This window comes from Danio rerio, chromosome 14, assembly GCF_052040795.2.
Source record: "Danio rerio strain M-AB ecotype USA chromosome 14, GRCz13ab, whole genome shotgun sequence".
Classification (NCBI taxonomy): Eukaryota; Metazoa; Chordata; class Actinopteri; order Cypriniformes; family Danionidae; genus Danio; species Danio rerio.
Window position 1 is genome coordinate 43023880 of NC_141034.1, and position 24450 is coordinate 43048329.

The 24450-nt window shown below is 37.0% G+C and overlaps 1 protein-coding gene across 8 annotated transcripts; it reads right to left on the minus strand.

The window, feature by feature from the left end:
- Positions 1–506: 506 nt before the first annotated feature.
- Positions 507–22319, minus strand: csnk1a1 (casein kinase 1, alpha 1). Of its 8 annotated transcripts, none has more exons than XM_087280067.2 (11): positions 21680–22319; positions 21231–21337; positions 17619–17745; positions 17243–17341; positions 14935–15018; positions 13216–13355; positions 11706–11784; positions 11229–11303; positions 10711–10817; positions 9266–9378; positions 507–2519 (listed from the first exon to the last, which is right to left on the minus strand). In XM_087280067.2, the coding sequence occupies exons 1-11, from the start codon at positions 21800–21802 to the stop codon at positions 2512–2514; spliced, it is 1062 nt and encodes a 353-aa protein (XP_087136193.1). In that variant the 5' UTR covers positions 21803–22319; the 3' UTR covers positions 507–2511.
- Between the last annotated feature and the right edge of the window lie 2131 nt (positions 22320–24450).

The following is a 24450-nucleotide window of genomic DNA, read 5'->3' on the forward strand; positions in this document are numbered from 1 at the left end:
TCTTTTCAAATTTTCAACTCATCTAAACTCTCAGAAATGAAGGTACAAAATCTGTCACTGGGGTGGTACCTTTTCAAAAGGTACCACTCCAGTAACAAATTTTGTTCCCTTATTTCTGAGAGTGCAATGAAATTGAATTCATATCACAATATATATTTGCACAATAATAAAAATATCACAATGTTTGATTCATGCAGCCCTACTAGTTACCATTTTTGTTGTGAACAGGACTTTCCCAGCATATTTTAAACCAGTTTGTGATTTACACAATTTAATAAGAGGCAAGTTATAACTTTGCTTTTGCCAAACCTATACTGATGACTCAATAAGCAAGTCTGATAATGACGCTGCCTTGCTGCGAGAAAAAAAGCTATAAGTGGTACCGCATAAAAGCATTAATCACCCTTTGCTGAATAATGTAAAACGTTGACATGTGATTGAGGAGAAAAATTAACTGAAGCAGTTGTTTCTGTGGTGTGTCAAGCACATTAACCAATTTCCACACCTGCCATTTGAAGCCATTTTAATATTTACAGATAGAAATCCTGGAAATCTGAAACACCACAAGCACCTAGAACTACCCATCATCCCCACAAGAACTGCTTTCCTGGAATACAGCAATACCTCATTTCCATAAACGTGTCCCTTTTTAACACTTGAGACAAATTCATTCAAAGCTTTACATCTTTTTGAGAACCAAGCAATTGCTTTGCTCCATTTTAAAGCATTTCATGTTGATTTTCTGTTTCAAATAAAAATAAAACAGCCTGGTTATGTGGTACTTCAACAATAGATGTGCAGACTAGAGACAGATACCTGAACAAATGGAAAGGAGAGGGGGAAAATCTATCAGTAATCCAAGTCATGTGCGTTTTGTTAAATTACAGAGACTGGGACAGCAGTTCTGAGAAGTCATTTTAATTTATTCTGACATGCTAAAAGGGAATAAATTACACTTTTTATAGACTGTCCAGCTGTAATGTACTTAAAGCTGGTTCTGAGGGACAGTTTGGAGGTAAGAAAAACAACGAAAAGAAAAAGCCAAGTTACTGGTGTGCATTTGTCCTGGCTAAAAGCTGAAGAAAACAAAAAGGAAAAAAATCATACTGCTCTTGACTCCAAAACTATATAGAAAGGAAACCCTCCAACATTTTCTTTGCAATGAAAAAAAAAAAAAAAAAAAAGAAAGAAAATCGAGAGGGGAAAAAATGCTACCATACAGCAGCGAAAATTTGTTGCAGAGAGAAAAAGTCCCAGAGATATTTTACAAGAGGATCTGCTTCATCACAGAAAGCAGCAACAAACAAAAAAGAAAAGAAAAAAAAAGAAAAGAAAAAAAGCCCTTTCCCCAAAAATTATCGATTCAATACAGGGAAAGACAACTCTATAAAACTGAAAAAGTATTATTTTTTCTGATAAAAAAAGATATATGCATATAAAATGGTAATGGGAAGGGTGGAGTGAGCACATTTTTTCTCTCGAAAACAAAACATAGAGCCTATCATAGCAATTAATCGTACGAATGGTTACTTTCTCAATCAACATGAACATTTTTCAAAGAGAGAAAAAAACCCAGATCGATGCATACAATTTTCATCTAAGCAATTAACATACAGGTTTAGTTCAGAGTGATGCCTAATTTGTAATGAATATGCTTTAGTGGAGTTTACTCTTTTATTTATTTTATTTTTTTTAGACTTCAGAATACCAAGTACAATATAGTTAATGCAGCGCTCTAAAGAGAAACCTAGTAGTCACTAGAATGTTTTTAATCTTCACATTAGAAGCTCTCTAGCACATATCAGCAGGCAGAATCGTAATTACCTTTTTAGAAAAAAAGAACAAAACCCAATGTTTGCCTTTTTAATTATTTGGATACACTTGGAACAAAACCAAAAGAAAAAGAAAGAACGAAAAACAAACTCAGGTTTAATCTCAGATGTTTCACTTTGTTTGAAGAAAGGAAGAAGAATAAAAAAATTAAAGGATGAAAATGTGTCTCGGATGTCTCCATTCTGAAGAGTGTCTGGGTTCGTGCCACACTCTGTGACGATGACAAAGGGGAAAAGGGGGCCAAAACTGCTCTGATGGGCAACCAAGAATTCAGGAAGGACCCCAAACAGATTTCCTGATGGAGAAAACTCGGGAAAAACATTGGCATGTGCGCAATTACATCCCCATTTTCTACAGTTTTCCGTTTCAAAGAAGGAGGGGGCGAAAAGTCTTAAGGGACAGGACAATAGAAAAGGCTACAGCTTCCAACTCCAAACCAAGCCTGCTTCTGTGTGTGGATATAGTATATACATACCAATATATAGATATATGCGGAGCATCTTATCTATATATACCAATTACATATATAGTATATGGAACGAAAGTTCTTTAACAGGAAAAAGGTTGCCCACAGTGCCTGGCAGGTTCTGGTGAATTTGATCCTAGATGCCGGGGTGTGATTGGAAGGCAAATCCTGCTACGACCACTCTGCTCTGCTTCATTACATTGTCTTAATGCTTAGAAACCTGCAAGACAGGGAAACAGATAGATAGAGAGGAGAGGGTTAAGAGTTAGCGGCACAGAGTGAATGGGGTTGAGCTACTGTAATCAATGCGGCCAACCCAGTCAAAGCATTATTCAGTCCTGGAAGAGAGAAAGTGCAAAGTCATCAGTCCTTCTCTGCAGTGAAGTCTTGCTGCAGAGAACCTCAGAAAAACATTTATGTGGTCAAACTAATGGAATCAAACTCTTTCAATACAAGAGTCCAGACTTGCCATTTACCTGTGAATGACTGCATAATTGTAGTGATAAGAATAGTAGCAACTAAGACGTTTGCTAACAAAAACATGGATGTGTTGCTCATTCATACACTACTATAGTGGACTGAAACCTAACCAAGTCAGCTGCTGCACACAGTTAAATAAAACCAGCTCAGAGCAAAGCAGCTGTCCTATCAAGAAGACTTCACGCAAGGAGGGGGGCCTGACAATATTCCCTAAAACAGAACATCGATGATGCTACTAGCCATAAAAAGCAACACTATCTATGTAATAGGAGTCGATTTCAAGAACACTGTATTTAACTGGAGAGCTTTTAAATAATTTTAACATTGCTTTCTAAGGTTGGGACTCAATTAAAACTTTAGTCCAATGAAAGAAAACAAATAATTCATTTTTTTCATTAACCGAAATATGCAATGGCTTAAACAAAGCCACTTATTTAAATAAATGTACGTCAAGCACGCAAATCTGACAGTATTTGTATTGCACAGTAGACTTGCTTTAATGCATTTTAGGCCTGTCCTTATAAATGTTTTTATTGACTGCCTCTATATACGCTCTTTAAGTCGTGACTTATGAAATACTGTTTCCAGGTCTAAGCTGCTAATCATTTGAACTGAGAAAATATTAGTTTATGACCAATTTTAGTCATGTCACATTAAAGTGAATATTATATAAAATCATGGTGTACACAACAGTCTCTGGTCTAGATTTTGGTGCATCACAGACACCAATATTTTAACAGTTTGTAAAAAATTAATCACTTTCTAGCCATCTGATATTAGACATTGATACAAATTTTGATCATGATTTTTAAAAAGTACTACATCTCTTTGTTGACGTTTATTATTACCATTTGTTAAGTCTCCCTGTACAGTTTGATAGAGCGCTTGTACCCGGAAGCCGCATCTAGGCATGGGACAATGAGCGGTTTTAAGGTTTACCACAGTTTGAAAGTCAAGGTATTAAAACAGCAGAAAAGTTTGTTATACCTTTTCTAAGATAAAATTTGATGATTGTAATTAAGTGTTTTTTTATATTGTAAGGAAATCAGTGTTTTTGAAGTTAATAAAGATCACAGAAGTCAATGATTTTTTTAAGTTATGCAGCCTGACATTGTTTACAGTTCAAAATATTATAAATGTTTGCTAAAAATGTAATATATTGTGTTAAATGAGTAAAAAGTTGTTTTTACTAAGACATTTAAATGTTTTACAGCAGTAAACAATACGGTGATGTTTTTATTCACGGTTTTCATACCGTCAGAAACTGGTAACGGCCCATGCCTAGTGACGTCACACTAAACTAGCAGACATTTAATTTTTTTCAAAAATTTTCACTCCTTGTTTTGAATACTGTTGTTAAATTAAAATAACTTTGTGTCAAGTGTAAACCAAATCATATTACAATGTTCTTAAAGAGTTATTTCAGGTAATAAGCATTTTACATTGTTTTGAATTGAATAAACTGTGACCTATACACCAACACGACTCATCTGTATCTGGACCACAGACAAAAACTTTAGTAATAAAAAAATAAGTGCAATATTCAATTTGATTTGAAGCTTTTACACAATTATTTTGTCAAAGCAGCTTTACAATGGGACAGTTGAACATTACATCATCCCTAATTAAAAATTTTATTTTCACAAAAGTTAGTTGAAAGCACTTGACTTAAATTTAATATGCTTTCAATGTATATAAAAGCACTTGTGTCATTTAAATTTGTGTACGCCTCATGTAAGATCTAAATATTTACCATGATATTTTGACAAATATCTGTTATGTTCCATGCAAGAAAGTCAGTGATACAGATTTTTAACGCTATGAAAGCTTTTATATTAAGGGTGGCTGAAAAATTGCCTGTGAAAAACCGAACACGGCAAGTCATTTCAAAACGTGTACATACACAACACCAAACCCAGCAGTCTGACAAACCTCTGACGCATGTAGTAATGTTTCCGGCACTCAACTGTGGTCTGCCTCTAAAAATCAATGAGCTTCTGCCTCAGGCAACCAGCCCATTATCAAACAGCGCTAAACAAACGGATTCAGTTCAAAAAGAGTCATTTTTAGAAACGTACTGCTAGATGACTGCTAATACGATATAAATTCTTAAAATCCAAAAGCCAAGCCATCGCCCATGTCACTGCTTCTGTCATTTATAACTAATCCACAATGGAAAGACGATCCAAACCGGTTGCCAAGTAACCTGATTGTTAGCTTCGAGCTGCTACTACTTGCAGAGTACAGTTACCTCAGCCTTGACATTTCTATGGACGCTAATGAAACATTTGAGGGAGTGAAAAATGACGAGTTGAAGAGAGGAAGAAAATTAAATGCTTGACAAGTCTGCATTCATGGAGCGTGAGCAAGTATGCTGACGCAGCACTCTCAGGACAAATCCCACAATAATACGGCACCACAAGCTCCAGCTCTATGTTGTTGCAGAACTAACAAAGTGGTGCTGGTAACCAAGAAACCAACAATCCCTAGCAAATAAAGTTCTTTCAAGCTCAAACACACACCACTTAAATTCTCTGCTCTGGCTGTTAAGCTAAGAATGGCTCTTAAAGGGACAGTACTCCACTTCTAAGCTTCTGCACATTTTAACAGATTGAGTTATTGCAACCTAAATAATACAATCATATATCTATTTTTCTTTTAAGCTTGGCACGTGGTGCATCCCGGCTTTTGAAGGGGGATGGGGTGCAATCAAACTAAAACAGCGTGCACAAAGGATTAGGCCAATGCCACCTCATCAGCAAATGCTATTCTTAGTTCAGCCACTTTTAACAGCAGTTGTTCCCTGCCTTAAATCAGGACGAACCTTCAGTGTAAAACAGTCTTCCTGCTTTTCTCCAAGCGTTTATGAACAAAGAGCATGACGTGAGCCACGGGATTGAAAAAAAAGAGGACTCTAAAAGCTATGTGTAACGTCACAGAGGAAACAGATCACAAAGCTCTGCTGGGAAAAAGCTGCCAGCGTGGGTTAACGGCGCACTGTCTCTATATTAAAACCACCATACAAGGCCATCTAGGCTTTAAAGGGGAATGCAAAAAGGAATCAACTACCTTGTTCACTTGCTTTTTAATCTTCATTTCCTACTCCAAAAAATAAACAAGTAATTTAATTCCAAATTTATAAAAAATTTGACTATTAGCCTCAGCTAAAATAAAGTAAACAATCATTTAAATGTGTATTGAGTGAAACTAAAATGCTTCTAATATGGGTAAACAGAAAAAAAGCTGCAAAATAATATGCATAAAACGTATAGATTGTGCCATTCACTATCAATAAGTTTTATGATGAGCATCAAGCCGAAACTAATGTTGAAAGAAAGTGAAACTATGGTGTGGTGAAAAAAAAACAAATACTCAAATCTAAATGTGCCCACGCTTATGCATGTTTTGCCTGCTTGACGAATGTACGATGTTTGGGAATTTATGTAATGTTTTTGGTCATGAAAACATGATTTAATGTAGTCCAGAAAAAGGTAGATTAGAGGAAGATATACTTAAACCTAACTGCAATATGCATCCATTGCAAAACAACTTAACTACGTTTTAGTTTAGCTTCCTTGTTTTCTGAGGTCAAACTGCCACATTTATTGTTCAGTCAAGTTTTAGTTGACTAAATGTCAGAGAATTGTATTTTCGTTTTAGAAAAAAGTTAAACTGATAGATACAATTATTTTGCTTATTAATGCCCATCACAATCAATGATTATAATTGTTTAAATTTGAGAAACTTCAGCATTAAGGCACTCACATTAGCAGAAAGAGAGTTTACCATTTGTTTCGGTTTATCCTTTTATGATTGATTATATTATCATAAATCTAAACTCTAAAGTGAGAAAATTGGGGAAGAAAAAAACTCATGCTTACTCCAAAAGCTAAAAAAAAATTATTTGAAAAAATAATTATGCATTACATTCTCAGAATCGTTTTACTACAAATCACCAACAATTGTCAAGATCTAAATTCAGAAAAAGTCAATAATATTCTTTGTTTTCAATACTGAATTAACACTACCCAAAAAAAATAACAATATACTTTTGCAGATCTGCATTATCCAAGACAGGGGCTCCCAAACTTTTCAGCCTGCGACCCCTAAAATAACAATGCCAGTGACTTGCAAACCCCAAATTCTTCTTTGGTAGTTGTAAATATGCAAACGTTGCTCATACAACAATAAGCCTATATAAATGCGAGCATATTGACAACATACAGGAAAAAAAAGTGCAACAGTCTAACTACCATATCATTTTTACAGTCATTTATTAATTCGTTTATTTTAATATTAACCTCAACTAAAGGGACTGGTGGACAATGCTTTCAGCACAAGTCTATTCTTGGTTTAATTTTGGAGATTGCCTCTCAAAAGATCATTCTCAATGTTAAGTTTTGGCCTGTATTTATTTTTAATGTATTTGATTTACATAAATGTGTCAGAAGGTTTAACCTGGGGCTAAAACAAAACAAAAAAAATATCTGATGCAGCTGATGATATTGCGCTGTTGTTAATCTAACGTAAACACACTGATCCTATAAAAACAATTTAAAGACTGTTGGCTTTAATATAAATGTTGTTTTTATTATTAAAAACTACTATTTTTATATTCTGTGGGTAATGGTTACAATATTACAATTCTCATGCTGCGTTCACACCAGACGCGGAAAGCATCAGGCGCGAGTGATTTACATGTTAAGTAAAAGCAACGGCGTGGATAAACATCCTGCAGCGCATAACGTGCAAATGAGGCAGCGCGAATGACACAATTCGCACCGGTTAAGTGGCGCAAGTTGAGCATTTTGCACGATTGACATGCCAATCCCTCAAGTTGCTGGTGTCCTGGGGGGTAATCTTCCTGCCGACACAGGACAACAGTTGATCAAACTGGGCTCGGCTCAGACAGAAGCACTGCTGAAAGCTTTCATCACCCAGGTAAACTTTCTGAAGGAGTTGATGAACCCACAGAGCTGGGTGCCCCTCTGAATAGATATAGTGTACTTAAGACATGACTCCAAGCGATTCGACTGTGTTTTTCAGGCTCCATAAAGCACAAACACAGCAATTCTCTCTATAAAATCCAATGTTAGCCATTTAGCAACAAAGCAAGAGTCACCGGGCAGACGGAAGCCCTCCCATTACACAAATCCGAATCTATTGTGAAGTGAATTTGACGCGCAAATAAAGGAAGTAAACTCAAAATGTTCACGCGTCTATTTACACAGCATATTAGTTTAATGAAGTTACTTTTTAACTTTTTTTCAAATCACCAAGCGACCCCCTGTCATTGTCCCGCGAAGTCACTTTAGGAATCACTGATCTAACAGACATCAACATCAGTTCTGAAACTGTGAATTGGAACTAAATGCTACTTTACAAAATACAGCTTCTAGGTAGAAGAATGTCAATGTAAAGTCTAAGGGATGTAAATTATTAACATTGAGAAACACTCAAACGCATATCAACCATTGCTTAAGTCTAACTTTAACAGGGCACTAAAGGACACATCAGTGGAAGAGAAGTGACAGGGGCTTTTCCACTTAACTGTGCCCTTCTACGTGTCAAGCCTACTCTGCATTAAACACACAACAGCTTTAGACTACATTAAAGCCTTCACCATTGGACCAGGACTACTTATCACTAATGTAGTGGAAAACAGACTCTATGCGCTTATTAACATCCTTATTAATTGCTAAAAGTTTTGCCTCTGAAATAGTCAAACGCATAACAAAACACTTCACTGAATCCAAGCCAAATACCTACAACGTTCTGTAGAATGTAGAGAACCCGAATCACAAAAACATTACCTTCGAGTCATCATCACATTACATGAACATTCAAAAGCTTCGACATAATAGCATATTACAGTCCCCTTAACACCAAGCATACAGAATAGTACAGTAAGAATCAGTGCAGAGATGTGAAAATGGCATGATCAGAGTTAGTCTGTGGTTAGAAAAAAAATAAATCACTCCCACGTATCCATTTTTGTACAGAAGAGACCATTATAATCAAGACTAACAAGTGTTAGATCCAGGAACAATGATTGGGAGAAATTTGTCAAATAGAGCATCCCATTGGAAAGGGGTTAATTCAAGGGATGGTTATCTGACATCGACAGAAAAAGATTATGAAGCCAACCCTTCGTCCCAGAGAAGAATAGACATTTTTGGTTCAAAGTTAGTAGTCAAATTTCCCAAGGACGTCTTTGCTTTTGCAAAACATACCAATTGATTTTTTTTTAGCATTTCTTTTATTGTATATATATTTTTTTAGTTGGGGTGCATCCTTGAACTAACACCGTTTCTTTACTATTCATGAATCTTTTGGGGAGCAAATGTTCCAAATCAACTTTTTTTTTATTTTTTACAAACATAAGCAATTGGTGTCTCTGTCTTTTTTTTTTTTTGCACTCAAAACGTCGCTTGGCTGTTTGCTACTAACCTTTCATGTTACTCTTGGGTTTGTCAGTTTGCTTGCCTGTGGGGGTTTGTGCCTGTTGCCCCTGTCCCCCTGAGGAGGCCGCTTGCTGTGCTGCTTTCTGCTTCAGCATGGTCCAGTCAAATGTGTAGTCATACTGGTGGTTCAGAGTCCTGGAGAAGATCAAGCAGGAGTGAGTACACCCATAGAAATTGAATAATTAAGAGACTTCACAATTACAGAAATAAAGAAGTAAAAGCAGAGGTAATTTTTTGACTATGTTTTGCCATTATTTATATCAAACTATATTCTTTAAAATTGCATGGCACTATTGGACACCTTGACAATGACAATGATAATAACACAAGATGAATTTGTATCTTGACAAACACGATTTCAGTCTTGGGCAGTAAAATAAGGGAAACCATTGAGACACTGATTAAACTTTCACCTTGTTTTAGAATGCTGTTTTAAGCATGAGGTACTAGAAGTCACAAATTGCACAGTGCAATGCATAGGCCCCTAAAGAACTTGTGTGTTTGCCCATATACATAGTGAATACAGCTTGAAATGTGCTGTTATTTACTGTTAATAATAGCTCTCTTGCATTGCAATTTATAAATGCATCACATTTTAAAAATGAATGTCCACATATTAGATAAGACAAATTATAGTTAGTCATTTTATATTATTAAAAAAACACTTGTAAGGAGTAAAACAAGTTGTTTTACAAAAGACTCTTTTCACATTTCAGGTTTCTCACTAGCGCAAGGTGTCATAAGTAGGTAAACTAAGAGAGCAGTGCATGGGAGAATACAACAAATAACACTTTTTTTTTCAATCTTATTTGCTCAAATAATTTAAAAAAAATCCACGATGAACTTATAAATATCATCAGAAAAAGGAAAAAAGAAATTGTGTGAGACTGCTGACGACAGCCAGAGGAGGGAATAACATCAAATTTACTGTCCAGTCCTATAGACGCCACATTACAAATGCCTTAAAAAAGCAGTAATTCATTATTTGTTATTTGAAGCAAGGAATATATCCTACACACATAAATACATTTGAACGTTAATGCGTTTAAAATGAAAAAATAAAAAATATTTGAAACTTTCAAGGATTTAAGGTGCTGATAATAGTTAAACGCGTCATAACATGCTTGTGAAAAGGGTCCATAATTGTCTTTAAGTTCTTAGTGCAAAGAATATGATACGAAATAGCAATTCATGTCGATACATGCAACTTGTTTTTAACTTTAAGCAGAATGTTTTTTTCAAGACGTTAAATTTTTTTAGAACTACAATAAAAAGCACTTCAATATAAAATAGAAATACAAACCAAATAAAACCTGCGATATCATCCAGCCCTACTTATGGATTTCCTTTCCTGTCAAACTGACCTTAGCCTTTACTGATAAAGATGTGGAAACTTTTATCTTGAGTGTGTTATGTCTGTTTTTGGCCCAGCTGGGAGTGTTGAAATAAGAGAAAACTGAAGAGCACCTGAAAAGAATGCGGAAAAGCTGACGCAGGTACATGTAGTCAGGCGCCTCTTCAAACCGCAACCCACGACAGTAGTTCAGGTACATGGCAAACTCTGCTGGGAAACCCTGTAGAAAGAGCCAAACCCATGTTACAAAAGCGCAATTTACAAAACTGCCAGAGTTAACACGCTGTCAGACATCATGAAGTATCATGAAGGCCTAAAACAGGATAGATATGAGCGTAAGGAACAGATTGCATTTAAATAAAAGAATGAACATAAAGGTTAATCTTCATAATTTTCACTGTCACATAAAATAATAAAAGTTATTATACACCAGAACTACACAAATGTCTAAAAACTACCTAAATGATTACCAAGCATCATGGTAAAGTTGGCCTTGTTACCTGAGCTAAATGTTTTTGAGAACTCGTTTACATACTAATGAAACTTCATCACAACGTTCAAATAGAAGATTGAGCAGAGATTTTTAGCATGTATGAAAAGCCTTGCTGTGAGGATAAAGAATATCACATACCTTACACAACACCTCAACAGGGGTCGACATCTTTTTCTCACTAATCTTCTCATATTTCTGTTTCTTTGTGGCAGCCTGGGGGCAAAAAATGAAATTGTTGCACTCTGTGATCTGGTACTGACTGTTCATCAGTGTGCAATCCCACAGTGCTGGGGGACATAAATAACCCAGCTGAAAGAAGATTTACAGCACTTTTTCAGGGACCACCTGTTGGCCTGTTTCATGCTGCCTAGCAATTTTTAGTCCATTCATTTTTGGAGATTTCACAAAACCGTAGAAAAAAAAAAAAGAAATTTAATTAATAAAAAAAATAATAATTTAAATGTATGACCTACATTTAAACCATTTCAATTAGAAAATACCTTTTAAAAAGAAAAAAAAGAGGGGAAAAAATAGACGTCTTAAGTCATGCTGTGTGTTCCTATTTAAAATGATGTAGCTATATTAATAATAATGCTTGATCAGCTCTGTGCTTACCTTCAGTCCCTGCCAAGGCAGGCTGGTTCTGTTGAAGTACATCAGGACATATCCTAGCGACTCCATGTCATCTCGACGACTGTTAAAGTTAGATTAAAAAAATCAGATTTAGAGGGTTTTTAAGTATAACTGTGACCAACAAATGAAAAAAAAAACTTAACCCTTATGCTGCGTTCACACCAGACGCGGAACGCGCACCAAGCACGAGTGATTTACATGTTAAGTCAATGCAAACGCGTGAATAGACACCCTGCGGCGCGATACGCACGAATTGAGCGTTTTGCCCGTTTGACGCGCTTAATGCGCGTTTCGCATGAATCCCTCGCGTTCGAAAATCTGAACTTCAGCATACATTTGCGCCGCGTTACCCAATCAGGAGCTTGCTCTTGTGGGGGCGTGATTGTGACGTATCGCCTGTTGTCGGTGTCCCATGGGAAATCCCCCAGCAGACACCGACAAGAAGTTCATCAAACTGGGCTGGGCTCAGTCAGAAGCACCGCTGAAAACCTCCATCAGCCAGGTTCAGTTTCTGGAGGAGTCTATGAGCTTAAAGAGCTGGATGCACCTCTGAATGGATGTAGTGGACTCAAACACGGCTCTAAACGTATCGACGCCGTTTATCATCCTTCATAAAGCACATAAACACTGTTATTTTCTTCATAAAATCAATGTTAGCCCTTTAGCTATGAAGCTAGAGTCACAGGGCAGATAGAAGACGCGAATCTGCGTCTGTTCTGAAGTGAATTTGACACGCGAACGAAGCGGGGTTTGACGTGCGAATGAAGTGAGTAAACTTAAATGTTCATGAGGCTATTTACGCGCGAATAGCGCGATTTATCCGCACGTTTCGCGTCTGGTGTGAACACAGCATTATACCAAGGATGTAAAATTAGTATGTGTATAATGCAGGCGGGAGAAGCATGAGCAATTTGATCCTCAAATTAACTTGGTAATCAATGACATGCTACATTTCAGCAAAGGTCAAGAAATAACATTTCAGATCTCAAGCATGTCACAACCACAAATTAATGGTGCTGTTTGTTATTGCAGAAGACCTCAGAGTTAAGTACTAGGAGCAACTTTCAAGTAACTAATAATTTTATCTTTAGAATTTTACAGATGTATACAGCAAGCATGCGTAAAACTGATACGTTTTTTGTTTTTTTTTATCTGCAAACTACAAAAGGTTTTCACTAGCATATTTGGTAACAAAGCTGTTTTCAACGTTGATAGGACTAAGAAATATGAATATCAAATCAGCATTTCAACATTTCCCAAAAGATTGTACATGGCATTGAAGACTACAGCAATTGCTGAAGAAATAAATTAGATTATATATAAAAGAAACCACTATCTTAAGTAAATTTTACAATATTTTGATTGTTAAAAGAAAGCTTTTGCAGGTATTAACTTCCTAAAAATAAATTACAGATTTAATATGAGAATAACTTGATTTACAAATAGTCATACAGATTTACATCATATAAAGCATGTTTTCAGGAGCACTCACCTCTGCTCGATGCCCAAGTGTGCGTTGATGCTGGCATAGCGAGCTGTGCCTGTGAGGTTTTTGTCTTCTCTGTAGGGTATGTGCTGTCGTGTCCTGTTGTCTCTGTATTTCTTGGCCAGACCAAAATCGATGAGGAACAACTATATAAACAAAGCACAAACACTGATGTTTCATTTTTAAAACTCAATGCAAACAAGAAAAAATTTAAATCATTTTCTTCCAACTTCTTTCTGTGTGCTGGCTGACCTTTTACCTGGAGCTCAGAATAAAAACATGAAATCCAGGGAGTGTAATCAATGAAGCAATAAGGCCAGAGTCTACAACGCAAATGAAGCTTACTGGAAAATGAAACGCCCTTTATCCAAGCAGCCATATAATAAGAGTCAGCTCTAAGAGGCGTTCATTGACTGAAATATTATTTTCATTAGTGGAAAGCCAGTCAGATCCTGTGTCCCACACACACCTAGAGGCCGCAGTCCTATCGAGATCACCTCACACAACCAGTTTTTCACTGAGGCAGCAGCCATATTGTAAAGCATCCACTGAGCCATGCCACCGTTTGCTTGGCTCAACCAGGGATTTGAAACACATTTCCTCTAGTCAGGGGAATTAGTTATACCAACCATACAATTCCAATTAGAACTTGCTACTGGAGGTCATCAGCATGAAAAAGTTAATAGAAATGCACATACATTTAGTTAATCTTTGGCAAAAATTGTAAATCCAATACCCCCTGACAGTGAAACTGAAGCAATGCACACAAATAAGCTCCTTCAACCAACGGGAAACTATTAAGATTCAAAACTCTATGTGAAAATAAAGAGGAAGAATTCAATAAGAAGTGATTTTCCGGCTAAACTGATTTAAACATTTTCAAATTATGTAAGAGCCGTTCTCCTCGAAAATAGCCCAAGGTACAAGTACTTGGCCATCAACTGTGAAAACCCACGCAAACATTGAATATTATACTATTTTAACTGACTGTCAGTGCTTTGAAGAGGATTGCAAATTGATGTGATGCCCAAAGACAAACTCTGAATTTAAGAGCTGATTATAAAACATCATACCTGGTTTTAGCTGAATATTTTAATAAAGAGGAGCACATATCTCAGGACAACATCATGTGCATCAATTTAAAAGGTCAGCCCCATCAATACCAGGCCACGATTTTTATGTGGCAAGTTTTGCAATTAGTTCCAGGCATTCTAACAGCATTATTCCAATGTTAAAAGGCTGGTTCAGGAAAAACTGTGCTATTAAGCGCTGCAGACGAACTGAAAAGAAGTATTCTGCAACAAGATCACAACAAGAACAAGCACCCAATGCAGTGAAACAAGGCCAATCAAATTACTCCATCATAAACTGCTTGATTTTAAAAATCAGAATAGGAGCACGGGGTATTTTCAAACTAATTAAACTCTACAAAACTAAGCAAGTGTTATGATAGAGAATAATTTGAGATTTGACTGAGAACTTCATGTTTCATCCTGAAGCAACAAGTCCTTCACCCCTCATGTACAGAGATCCCTTCAATCTGGATTAGGAGTTAATCTCAAATTCTGTTTAGCATGTGTGTCTGGTTTAATGCCAACAATCGCAAATGGTTATTGTTGAAAAATCACATTCAAATGGGAAAAGGAACTCCAAAAAGAAAAAAAAAATGAATAAAAAAATAAAATAAAAATTTTGGGCGATTAGGAGGTGGTTGAGGTTTCAGACCTGGTTTAATCCTGAGAAAGATGGGTCCTGAGAAGAACTAACAGCCAAGCTTCTTTTCCTCTTCCCCACTGGAGATTCTAAACACTGAACAGACAATAGAGGGTGCAGTGCATCAAACAGTATTGCTGACAACCGCACACGGCCAGCGCAGACAGGCAACACCAAGGCTCAGAAAAAGAACGCGAGGAGGAGCAGAGGGAGGGGAAGTGAAAGCCTAAGGCAATCCTTCATCCACCAGCAAGCGTCCTAGCTCAAACTAAGAGGAGGCTCTGCTAATGGCAGACGTCTTCCCATAAGCCCAGGTACAGACACTAGCTTAAAGTTGTTGTGTTGTTGTTGTTTTTTTTTTTTCAGAGCATACATTACAGGGCCCGCTTGCCTCTTCGGTTCTCGAGCCACTGAGGCAAACTGTACATGGCACCTCTGGCCGCCCAACCCAGTGTTTTTTTACCTTGAATAAACCAATTATTCCCAAGCCTGATTCTCTTTTTTGACTTTGCCAAGGCTTTATCAAAAACAATAGGAAGCATTTAACACTAGCTGTGCCATATGTTAATTAACAGCCAAGACAGCTTTAGCATGAGGCCAACAAGACAAATGGCACAACTAGGGTTAAAAAAAAGCAAACTCTAAAGGCCATTCACTACAATGGGCACTTGTTTTAAAAATAGGCATGAGAAGCTTTGAGAACAAATGCAACCAACCAAAACTTAGCCCCACCCCATTAAACTCCTGTGAAAGATAAATATTGAATTTCATGTTTGACAGATCATTAGACCACCTACAGTAAGGAAGAGGCTAGAATACTTTGGCATGTGAAGAGGCCAAATCAGGTAGGTTGAAGCTCTGAAGAAAAAAGAAGAAAAAATAAAAGCGTGCAGTTTAGGAGATGCATGACTTAACCTGCATGTTATTGCAAAAAAAAACAGTTTTAGTTTAGTTACAGAAGACAAGATGGGACAGCTACGGTGGAGGTGACATTGGAAATTTCAAAGGAGCAGCCCAGGGTAAAGCAACAAAACAAGCCATTAGTTTACAATGGTGCCGAGCTGAGTACGGTTATCCACAATGTGACCGGAGAGTGGGGGAACTGTGTGAGGAAACGATCTATATATTTGAATTGGAGCATTCTAGTCAATCTGGGAAAATATCACTGCTTGAAACCAATTCACTCTTAAACACTTCCATTTTTAGACTTGTCTTGTGTGGAACTGATGTCACCAGCTGGTCTGCACCATTCTTGGTCAAGACGTCTCCACATGCTTTACTATTTCTCCAAGTTGAGAATGTTACTCTTACAAAATTGTTTTACTGGGGCCAGGATCAAGAGTGGTAATGATCGCATGAAAGATGTAAGCAGAGAGCAGTGGATAATGCGAGCGGATAGGTCTTTTGATTCCTCACTAAAGCAGTAACTAAATCAGATCTTTCCATCAACTGAATTCACTGCAATTGTTTTTTTCCAGGGTGGATTTTGACAGCTACACATCCAAAAGCAGAGCGTGTGCAACCAGTGTTTTAGTGAAAAGGGTGACAATTTCATGTGTATGTATCAAAATAAAAGCTTGAGGCTGGCATTCACACAGACACACAATGGTAAACATTTATTCTAAACAGCACTGCCAAAAATGGTAATACAGGCTTCACTGAAGTACCAAAAAGTACCAGAATTTATAAATGGAAACTGGTCTGAACTGTTAGACGACCATCAGAGCTTGTACTGGTAGGTCATTGTTTTATTTTGCACATGAAGCTTTAACTTTGCCAAATGTTGCCTGTCTGCAAGGGCTCAAAATTATGAGTTATCGGAAACAAAATACAAATCAGGCAACTTCTGTACATTTGAATAGAGAAATAAAACAGTGCAAAGCACTTCAAAAGCTCTCAGTCGGAGGGAGAAAAATAAAAAATAAAATAATAAAACAACCACAAGTCACATATCATGCACAAGTTCCATTTGAGGAGTGAAAGACATACAATCCATGTGCACAGATGTCCACAGCCCAACCGTCAGGTAATTCTCAAACCATCAATAAGTTAAGCTGTAAACACTGTGTTTAAGGACTCACTGCGGTATTACGTTTTCTGGCCCTATGATTTCCCACCAAATAATCTTTGTACATCCCAGCCATCCCGAATCAGCAGAGCAACAACATAACTAACACAGGCTCCCAAGCCAGTATACGTCCATAAGTGTCTCAATGTAACAGGAAACCTTAGCGATCTGCAGTTTTATTTGCAGTCAATCCTCCATGTCACTTTGAAATCAATCATTTTAAAACTAAATAAGGAAACGATGAAAGTTTACCTTATTACAGTGACGGCCAATACCCATTAAAAAGTTGTCTGGCTTGATATCTCTGTGGATGAAGTTTTTTGTGTGCACATACTCGATTCTGCTGATCATCTGTTAAAGCAAAACATGCAGATTAACATTATGCCATAGAGCAGGGGTCAATCTCGTTCCAGGAGGTCTGGTGCCCTGCAGGGTTTAGCTCCAACTTGCCTCAACAGACCTGCCTGGGTGTTTCAAATATACCTAGTAAGACTTTGATTAGCTTGTTCAGGTCTGTTTGATCAGGGCTGGAGCTAAAATCTGCAGGACACCAGATCTCCAGGAACAAGTTTTGTGATCCCTGCCATAGAGCAATTTATTCGAAAAGGAAGAGTTAACCAATCATTACCTGATCTGCAAGCATTAGGACAGTTTTCATTGTGAATCTGCGGGAACAGAAGTTAAAGAGATCTTCCAGACTTGGGCCGAGCAGGTCCATGACTAGGACATTATAGTCCTTTTCTTGGCCATACCACCTGAAAAACATCATAACATACAGATGATTAAACATAGTAATTACTGCAAAACAACTACAAAATGCTGTGCTTTTCTCAAAAAGAGCTGATCCTTCATACTAATTCAGTGACGCATAACATATTGCTTATCTATACAAGACGAAATTATAACAAGGAAATTACAATTAAATGAAAACACTTAAATATGAACAAAGCTGACTAAGTTGTAATGTTACAAAGCAGCATAAATCTTATCAGCAAGGGAAGTGTCTGAGTTACATGGCACACCCTTTAGACAATGGCATCCAATATATCCAGCTGGGTGACATGACTCAGAGTAGAGTCCACAGTAGCAACTAGGCCAATAAAGTCTTTAACAAACCACTTTAAACCAAAAGCACCACTCAACAACTTTGCTCCACCATGAACAGCCCAGAACAAAAGAAAAAAGTAGCGTACTTAAATTATTTATAGCCAAATCCTGCATCAAATCAGTTAGGGGGTTCTTACGAATATCAGCACAAGTTTGACAATCAGAACTCAAACAAAATTGAGCAGGTGGAGGTTCAAAAGAGTCATGCATTTAGTGAACACACTGCCACAGCAGTCTCTAAGCAACCATCCTGCTAGTGAGTCTCCCAAACAAAGAGGTATTGTGGAGACACAAGGTGCAGCAGCAGACTAGTGTTCATTCGGCCGTCTGTGCCAGAGAGCCAACATCTAGCATTTCATAATGACAATGCAAAATGTACTTTGAACCACAAGCCGACTCCTAATTCTTGCTTGTTTATATGTCAGAAGTAATGGCATTCATGCTAGCTGCTGTTATGAACACAGTGAAAAGTTTTTTTTTTTATTCCAGTTTATTATCAGTGTTGCTCGTGTGTACAAAATTATACACGTTCACATACCTCTATGACTACAACAATGTAATATGCATTAAATTTAACCTAATAAAAGCTCACGTTTCATAAGCATGCTGTCATCTAAACTAGTTACAGAAGTTCATATCAACAGAAATCGCTCACGGAAACTACAGGCCTCTCTCTGTGGGAAACCCATTTCCTCTTTTCAAAACTAAGAGGAAGGCTGAAGAAAAAAAAAGTGTAGTTCGCCTGAATATTTTAACTAAATAATCCCAAAGAGGTGTGATGGTAATGTATATACATTTAAACAGAGTGAGAAGACACTTTTCTGTGATTGAGTTTACATGACAGACTTTGAACGGCACACAAAGCTTTTTTCTTTCATCAGGAAAGGCTCTGAGTGATTTTAGGTAGTGTGGGGGAGGAAGATCTCGTATGGCAGGTTTTCCAAGCTCTAGTAACCAGCGACTGAAACCGGTATTACACATCATTTGCTGGAAACTTTAATACAGTCATTATAAAGTGGTTTAAGTGGCTTTTTTTCCTTTGAGAAAAAAAAAAACTCCTACGATAACTAAATACACTTGCTTTAAAACAAATCAATCCAGTTCTTAAAAAAATAAATAAATCACCCAAATAACACTCAAATTAAAAGCACTAAAGAAACTACTTAAAAGTTTAATAAAGATGGCTTTAGTTGACACTATTGCTTGAATCTCATTTTTAAATTGTTTGGTAAATCCAACAACGACATAAGTTACCCAACTCTTAATTGCTCAGGGTTAAATAACCAGCTATGGTCCAGGAGTTCAAATTTCTGTCAGCATGAGATGCCACAGAAATGGACACCTAAACGCAAGTCTGTAATGGCAGGTCATTGATGGCAAAGGCAGGGCATTCTTGTTTATACTGATATTACCAAGTGAAATTTGTCAGCTGAACTACTTTATTAAATGATATATTAGTGTACGATTAAATGTGAAACTAGCAAAACTCATGGCTGGTAAGCATTTATGACATTTCTAGGAAAGAAAGCTAGCTAAGCAGAAATAATATGGTGTGAAACGTTGCAAGAAACTAAGCTTTTGTCATATTTAATGCTGTTATGTGAATTTTCAAAGCAAATGCAATTAATTTAAGGGGAATAGGGGTGAAAGAATAGGATCAAACTGGTCATGCAAATCAATATTGAATACTGAAATAAAATTTATTCTTTTGTGATTAACATATAATTCTATAAGATGCATTAAAGGTCACATGTTATTTATCTTGGTATCTTTTCCACCTCAAAGAAATTTCAGATCTGTGGGACATAGTGAATATAAAGAGTGTTTAATAGAAACTAAACGCTATCTCTCGTTGATTTGACATCTACAGCAAAGTTAATTTTTAATTACCCAAGTAATAGAGCCAAGAGCGGAGCTTCAAGGGGAGGAAAAAAAAGAAGATAAAGACTTATCTGTAAGGGTGCCAGGGCAATTAAACACGAACACACCTTACCATATTACTTTAATTTTTAATTTTGCAGTTACATGAATTAACATCTAAGATCTTAACGTCTACCTTAGGTACAAAACAAATTCATCTCCACAAAACATTCAAAAGTCCTTTTGTGACTAATTAAAAGTTTCTCTGGCATTTTTATGCAAAGTCATCTGATCTGAGTGCATTTTAGAAAGATAAGGCCCACTCACCCACAGGCTCTCAAATGTCTTGAAATAAAGGTTAAACTAGGTTAATAAGGCACAACGTCAAGTAGCTTAGAAAACATAAACATAGTTGTGAGGAAACAGCAAATAAAAACATTTACCCTAGCTCAACCACCTATAAACATTGGGAAATAGGGAACTTCTGCAATCGCAAAGTATGACGTTTGAATTAATTAAGATAAAAATAAGAATACGCGACAGAGAATACAGTCACAGTACGTCATTAATTATAATGTGACTAGAATTAATTACTTGAGGCACCCTATGTGAGCCTTTATCTCATATGTTTTTTTCTCTCTCTCTCTATATATATATATATATATATATGAAAAAGAATCAACATTTTGACACAAACAGCAGCCCTGGTAAGGCTCAGTCACCTTGAGAAGACAGCAGCAGACTCGCTAGGCCCTGAAACTTGTTTTCTCTCATCCGCCATTTTCTGATCGAGAGGGAGGACATGTTGAACAAACACAACAAAAGAGCAGCGGCCATTTCCCACTCGCTCTTTACTCATTACTCAGCAACACACAAACACATGTAATAAGTGATCAAATCTTACTCGCTTTACAATATAATAATCCATTTTACAGAGCACGTATTGTTTGAAGACATTTCACCACCGTTCTTTCAAGCGACGCGGTGAAAACCTAGCGCTAATGAACGGGCTAGTTAGCCTGCTGATGCTATATCATAACCGTAAAACTAAACATAACAGTAATGACACTAATGTCATTAAGATCGATGCATAAACCATTGAGACGTTTAATATACGTTGACAAATGCGAGACGTTACTCTGTAACGCTCCTCGATGCGTTGCTTTCGATCTTAAGCTAACGTTACCCTTAGTCCCTCAGCCAGATCAAACTAGTTCAGCTAATGTTACCACAAAATCCATAATAATGTCTGATATAATCTGAAGTTACTCACCTGATGTGTGGGATCCCGACTCCTCCCTGGAGAATTTTGTACAATTTGCTTTCATATAGGAGTTGAGGATGTCTGGCTTTCTGTGATTCCAATTTCACAGCTACCTCCTGAAATTATAATAAAAATAATGCTCATTTACCAAAAACTCACAGATTAGTGGCGAAACATTGAAAATAGTTAAAGATTTGACAGGACATGATCTTAAAGAAATGTTTTATCCAATCTGCAACGAGTTATCGTTGATTGGTTTCTCATAAACAAGTCGTACAAATATGAATATCCGTTAATCTTTCAGAGCTAACGTTACACCAACTAACTTATATGTTTGGAAACCATATGGACTTTAATGTTCTGGTAATCAGACTTGTTGAGCTGGACACACGTATAAACCCCTCAATCTTCTTATCCCAGTCATTCAGCACAAGAATTACACATCCATTTCATTTTACCTCTCCATTTGTGATGTTGATTGCCAAATAAATGTCACCGAAGGATCCAGATCCGATTTTACGAACGAGCTTGTATTTCCCACCGACTATAAACTCGGCTTTAGAGCCACTGCTGCTGGCCATGTCCTAAAATCCGAGAAGTACACTGAAACTGTGTAAACGGGCGAGGTTTTCAGGCAGCTCTCTTCTTCAGTCCAGTAGAAACAATGCTAGCTAGCCTAAAAACGGCTCTTCCTTACTAGCTGTGTCCTTAACTCACAACGACGAAATGAAGATGATAACGGACATCGGTTTCAATATAAGTTTTGCTGCCTCGACATTTAAGTAAAAAAAAAAAAAACAAGACTATTTCCCCTGAGGTTGAGGCTGTTTTTTCTCTTGAGCAATTCCCCGAATAGCTGACTAGCAGCTTAGCCTGAAAGGACACGGAGGAGTCGATGTCCTCGACGCTCTCTTCGATTCACCTCGCTCTGAGGGGCGATTTTTCTTCTTAAAGATGCGTTTTCCCGCTTATTTGAACGAACATCAAGGCAACCGACGTTTTAACGTTGAAGAATTTTTGTGAGTCGCTGCTTTCTCTTCAAAGCGCAACCCACTCACTTCGCCATCTTGTCCGTCTCGGGATGAACAGATTCTGCTGATCTGAAGAGAGAAGCGAGACCGCGCTAAAGCGCGCCGCCGCGGGCAGGGGAGGGGTTCACGCGTGATGTCAACGAACCTGTGGGTACGCGCGGCTAGAACGCGAGGGCGCGCAGGGGAATTTTGGAATGTGTATTGTAAAGCCAATGTGTTATTTTGTTATAGATTATAATTTTATTTTTTGACACCACAATCACTATAATGAGACCGGAATGCCATCTTTTAAATACACGACACCCATAGTCTTACATTTGTGTGAGCCTATCAAAAAGGTTTATTTAGTGTTTTATGATGTTACTCTATAAATTCCTGGCACCATTAAAATAATTCACACAGACATGTCTTGACACATTCAATATTTACACTTCTCGCGATGGCTGCGCACTGTCACGCGCGCTGTTGACCCGTGCGGGCTACATGGTTCGCTTATGCCACCTAGTGAAGTTTAACGAGATCCAGATTCCAGCTAATAAGTGCTCCTGAAAAAGTAAATTTAGTTGTCATGTTTTCCCCCTCATGATTTTCAACCCTCTGCTACTTATACGGTCTTTCAAAAAAAGGAAAGGAAAGTTTGGAGCAACATGAGTGAGAAATGATTTGGATAAACTTATTATTTAAAGGTATCTCTCAATCAAGTTATTACACATGGCTCTCTTAATGCTAGTTTTAGTTATGTTTGTCCCCACATAAATGAATATAGCCTTCCTAATATCCTGATTAAAAGTTTCATGACAAGTTGGACAATACCTGACAAAAGTGTGGTCGCCTATCCAAGTTTTAGGAACAACAAATAATACCTTGACTTCTAGTTGATCATTTGCTATCAGAAGTGGCTTATATAAAAGACAAAGGCCTCTAGATTACGCCTATTTTACCAAAATAAAATATGATCATGCCTTGATTTGTAATTATTTAATTGGGACAGTAATGTCTGACTTTGCTTAGACAAAAGTCTTGCCACTTAACAGAAATAATGTCCAATTTAGAATATAAAGTCATGGTGCAGTGGAAAAAGAATGAATATTGTGTATGACTCCCATCAGCTTGGAGGACTGCATCCATACATCTCTGCAATGACTAAAATAACTTACTAATAAAGTCATCTGGAATGGCAAAGAAAGCGTTCAACTCGAAGTCAAGTTATTATGTGATCTTACAACTGGGATCAACGACAATACTTTTGTCAGGTAGTGTAACATAGTTATCATAACATACTGTTACGAACACATTCAGTAAAGTAAAGCTTCATCAAATAGATAAGAGGCTGTAGGGATGGTATACAGTTTAACCCAAAGAATGACCAGTCTGTCAGATGAAGAAGAGCCAGAGTCAGAGATTTCAATAAGTAAATCAAGTTTACTGAAGATAGTTTGCAGTTTCATCCGCAGAAGCCAGCTTCAACACTCGCAATGAGTTCCTAGGCCGTTCTGCTTACAATCACCAATCAATAACAATACTCTCACATAACGTCATTAACTGCATCATACATATAGGTGTTCTAATCTGATTGGTTAAAACACAAATAGACTAGGAACATTTCCACGTAGGGTTCGTGCATACAATTCTGAACAATATCTTCAGCATAAACGTCAGACATCCCTTAGACTGATTAGAGCTGACTCCAGAACTGTGAAACGGATCAACAATCAAATAGAACACACACACAAAGTATAATCTGTTTCTTATCCAAGGCTGAGTGTACTCAGACGTTTTTATCAAAACTGGTTAAAAACCAGTATAATCTACATTCAGGCAGTTATATTCTTACTATACAAAGTCTATCTTGAATAAAAGTAGCATCACTTTAAAAGATTTAACCGTAAAAATAGAAAAATCACTTTAGACATTTTAGATAGTAATAACTACTAGAAATAACAATAGAAACAGTTGATTCCAGTCCTCAGCCATCAGTTCCACTCAAGGTCTCCCTGACCTCTGACCTAGTTTGGTGGCTTCTGAAACTAGTTATAAAGAGACAGGCAAATGCACTGAACATTCTTATATTAAGCAATGTGTTAACTTTTTCATTAATTAAAATCAATTCAAAGTTAAATACTCATTCAAATGATCAAATAATTATATTTAATTAAAAAAATTGAGAAACTAAATATAATAGAATTTAATCGAACTTC

Coding starts and splice junctions, on each gene's coding strand:
- csnk1a1 (XM_087280066.2), bottom strand. CDS start 21,802: ATGGCCAGCAGCAGTGGCTCTAAAGCCGAGTTTATAGTCGGTGGGAAA. Junction 17,746..21,230: donor GTCGGGATCCCACACATCAG/GTGAGTAACTTC, acceptor GATGTTTTTCAG/GTGGTATGGCCAAGAAAAGG. Junction 11,304..11,705: donor TGCCTTGGCAGGGACTGAAG/GTAAGCACAGAG, acceptor TTTTGCCCCCAG/GCTGCCACAAAGAAACAGAA.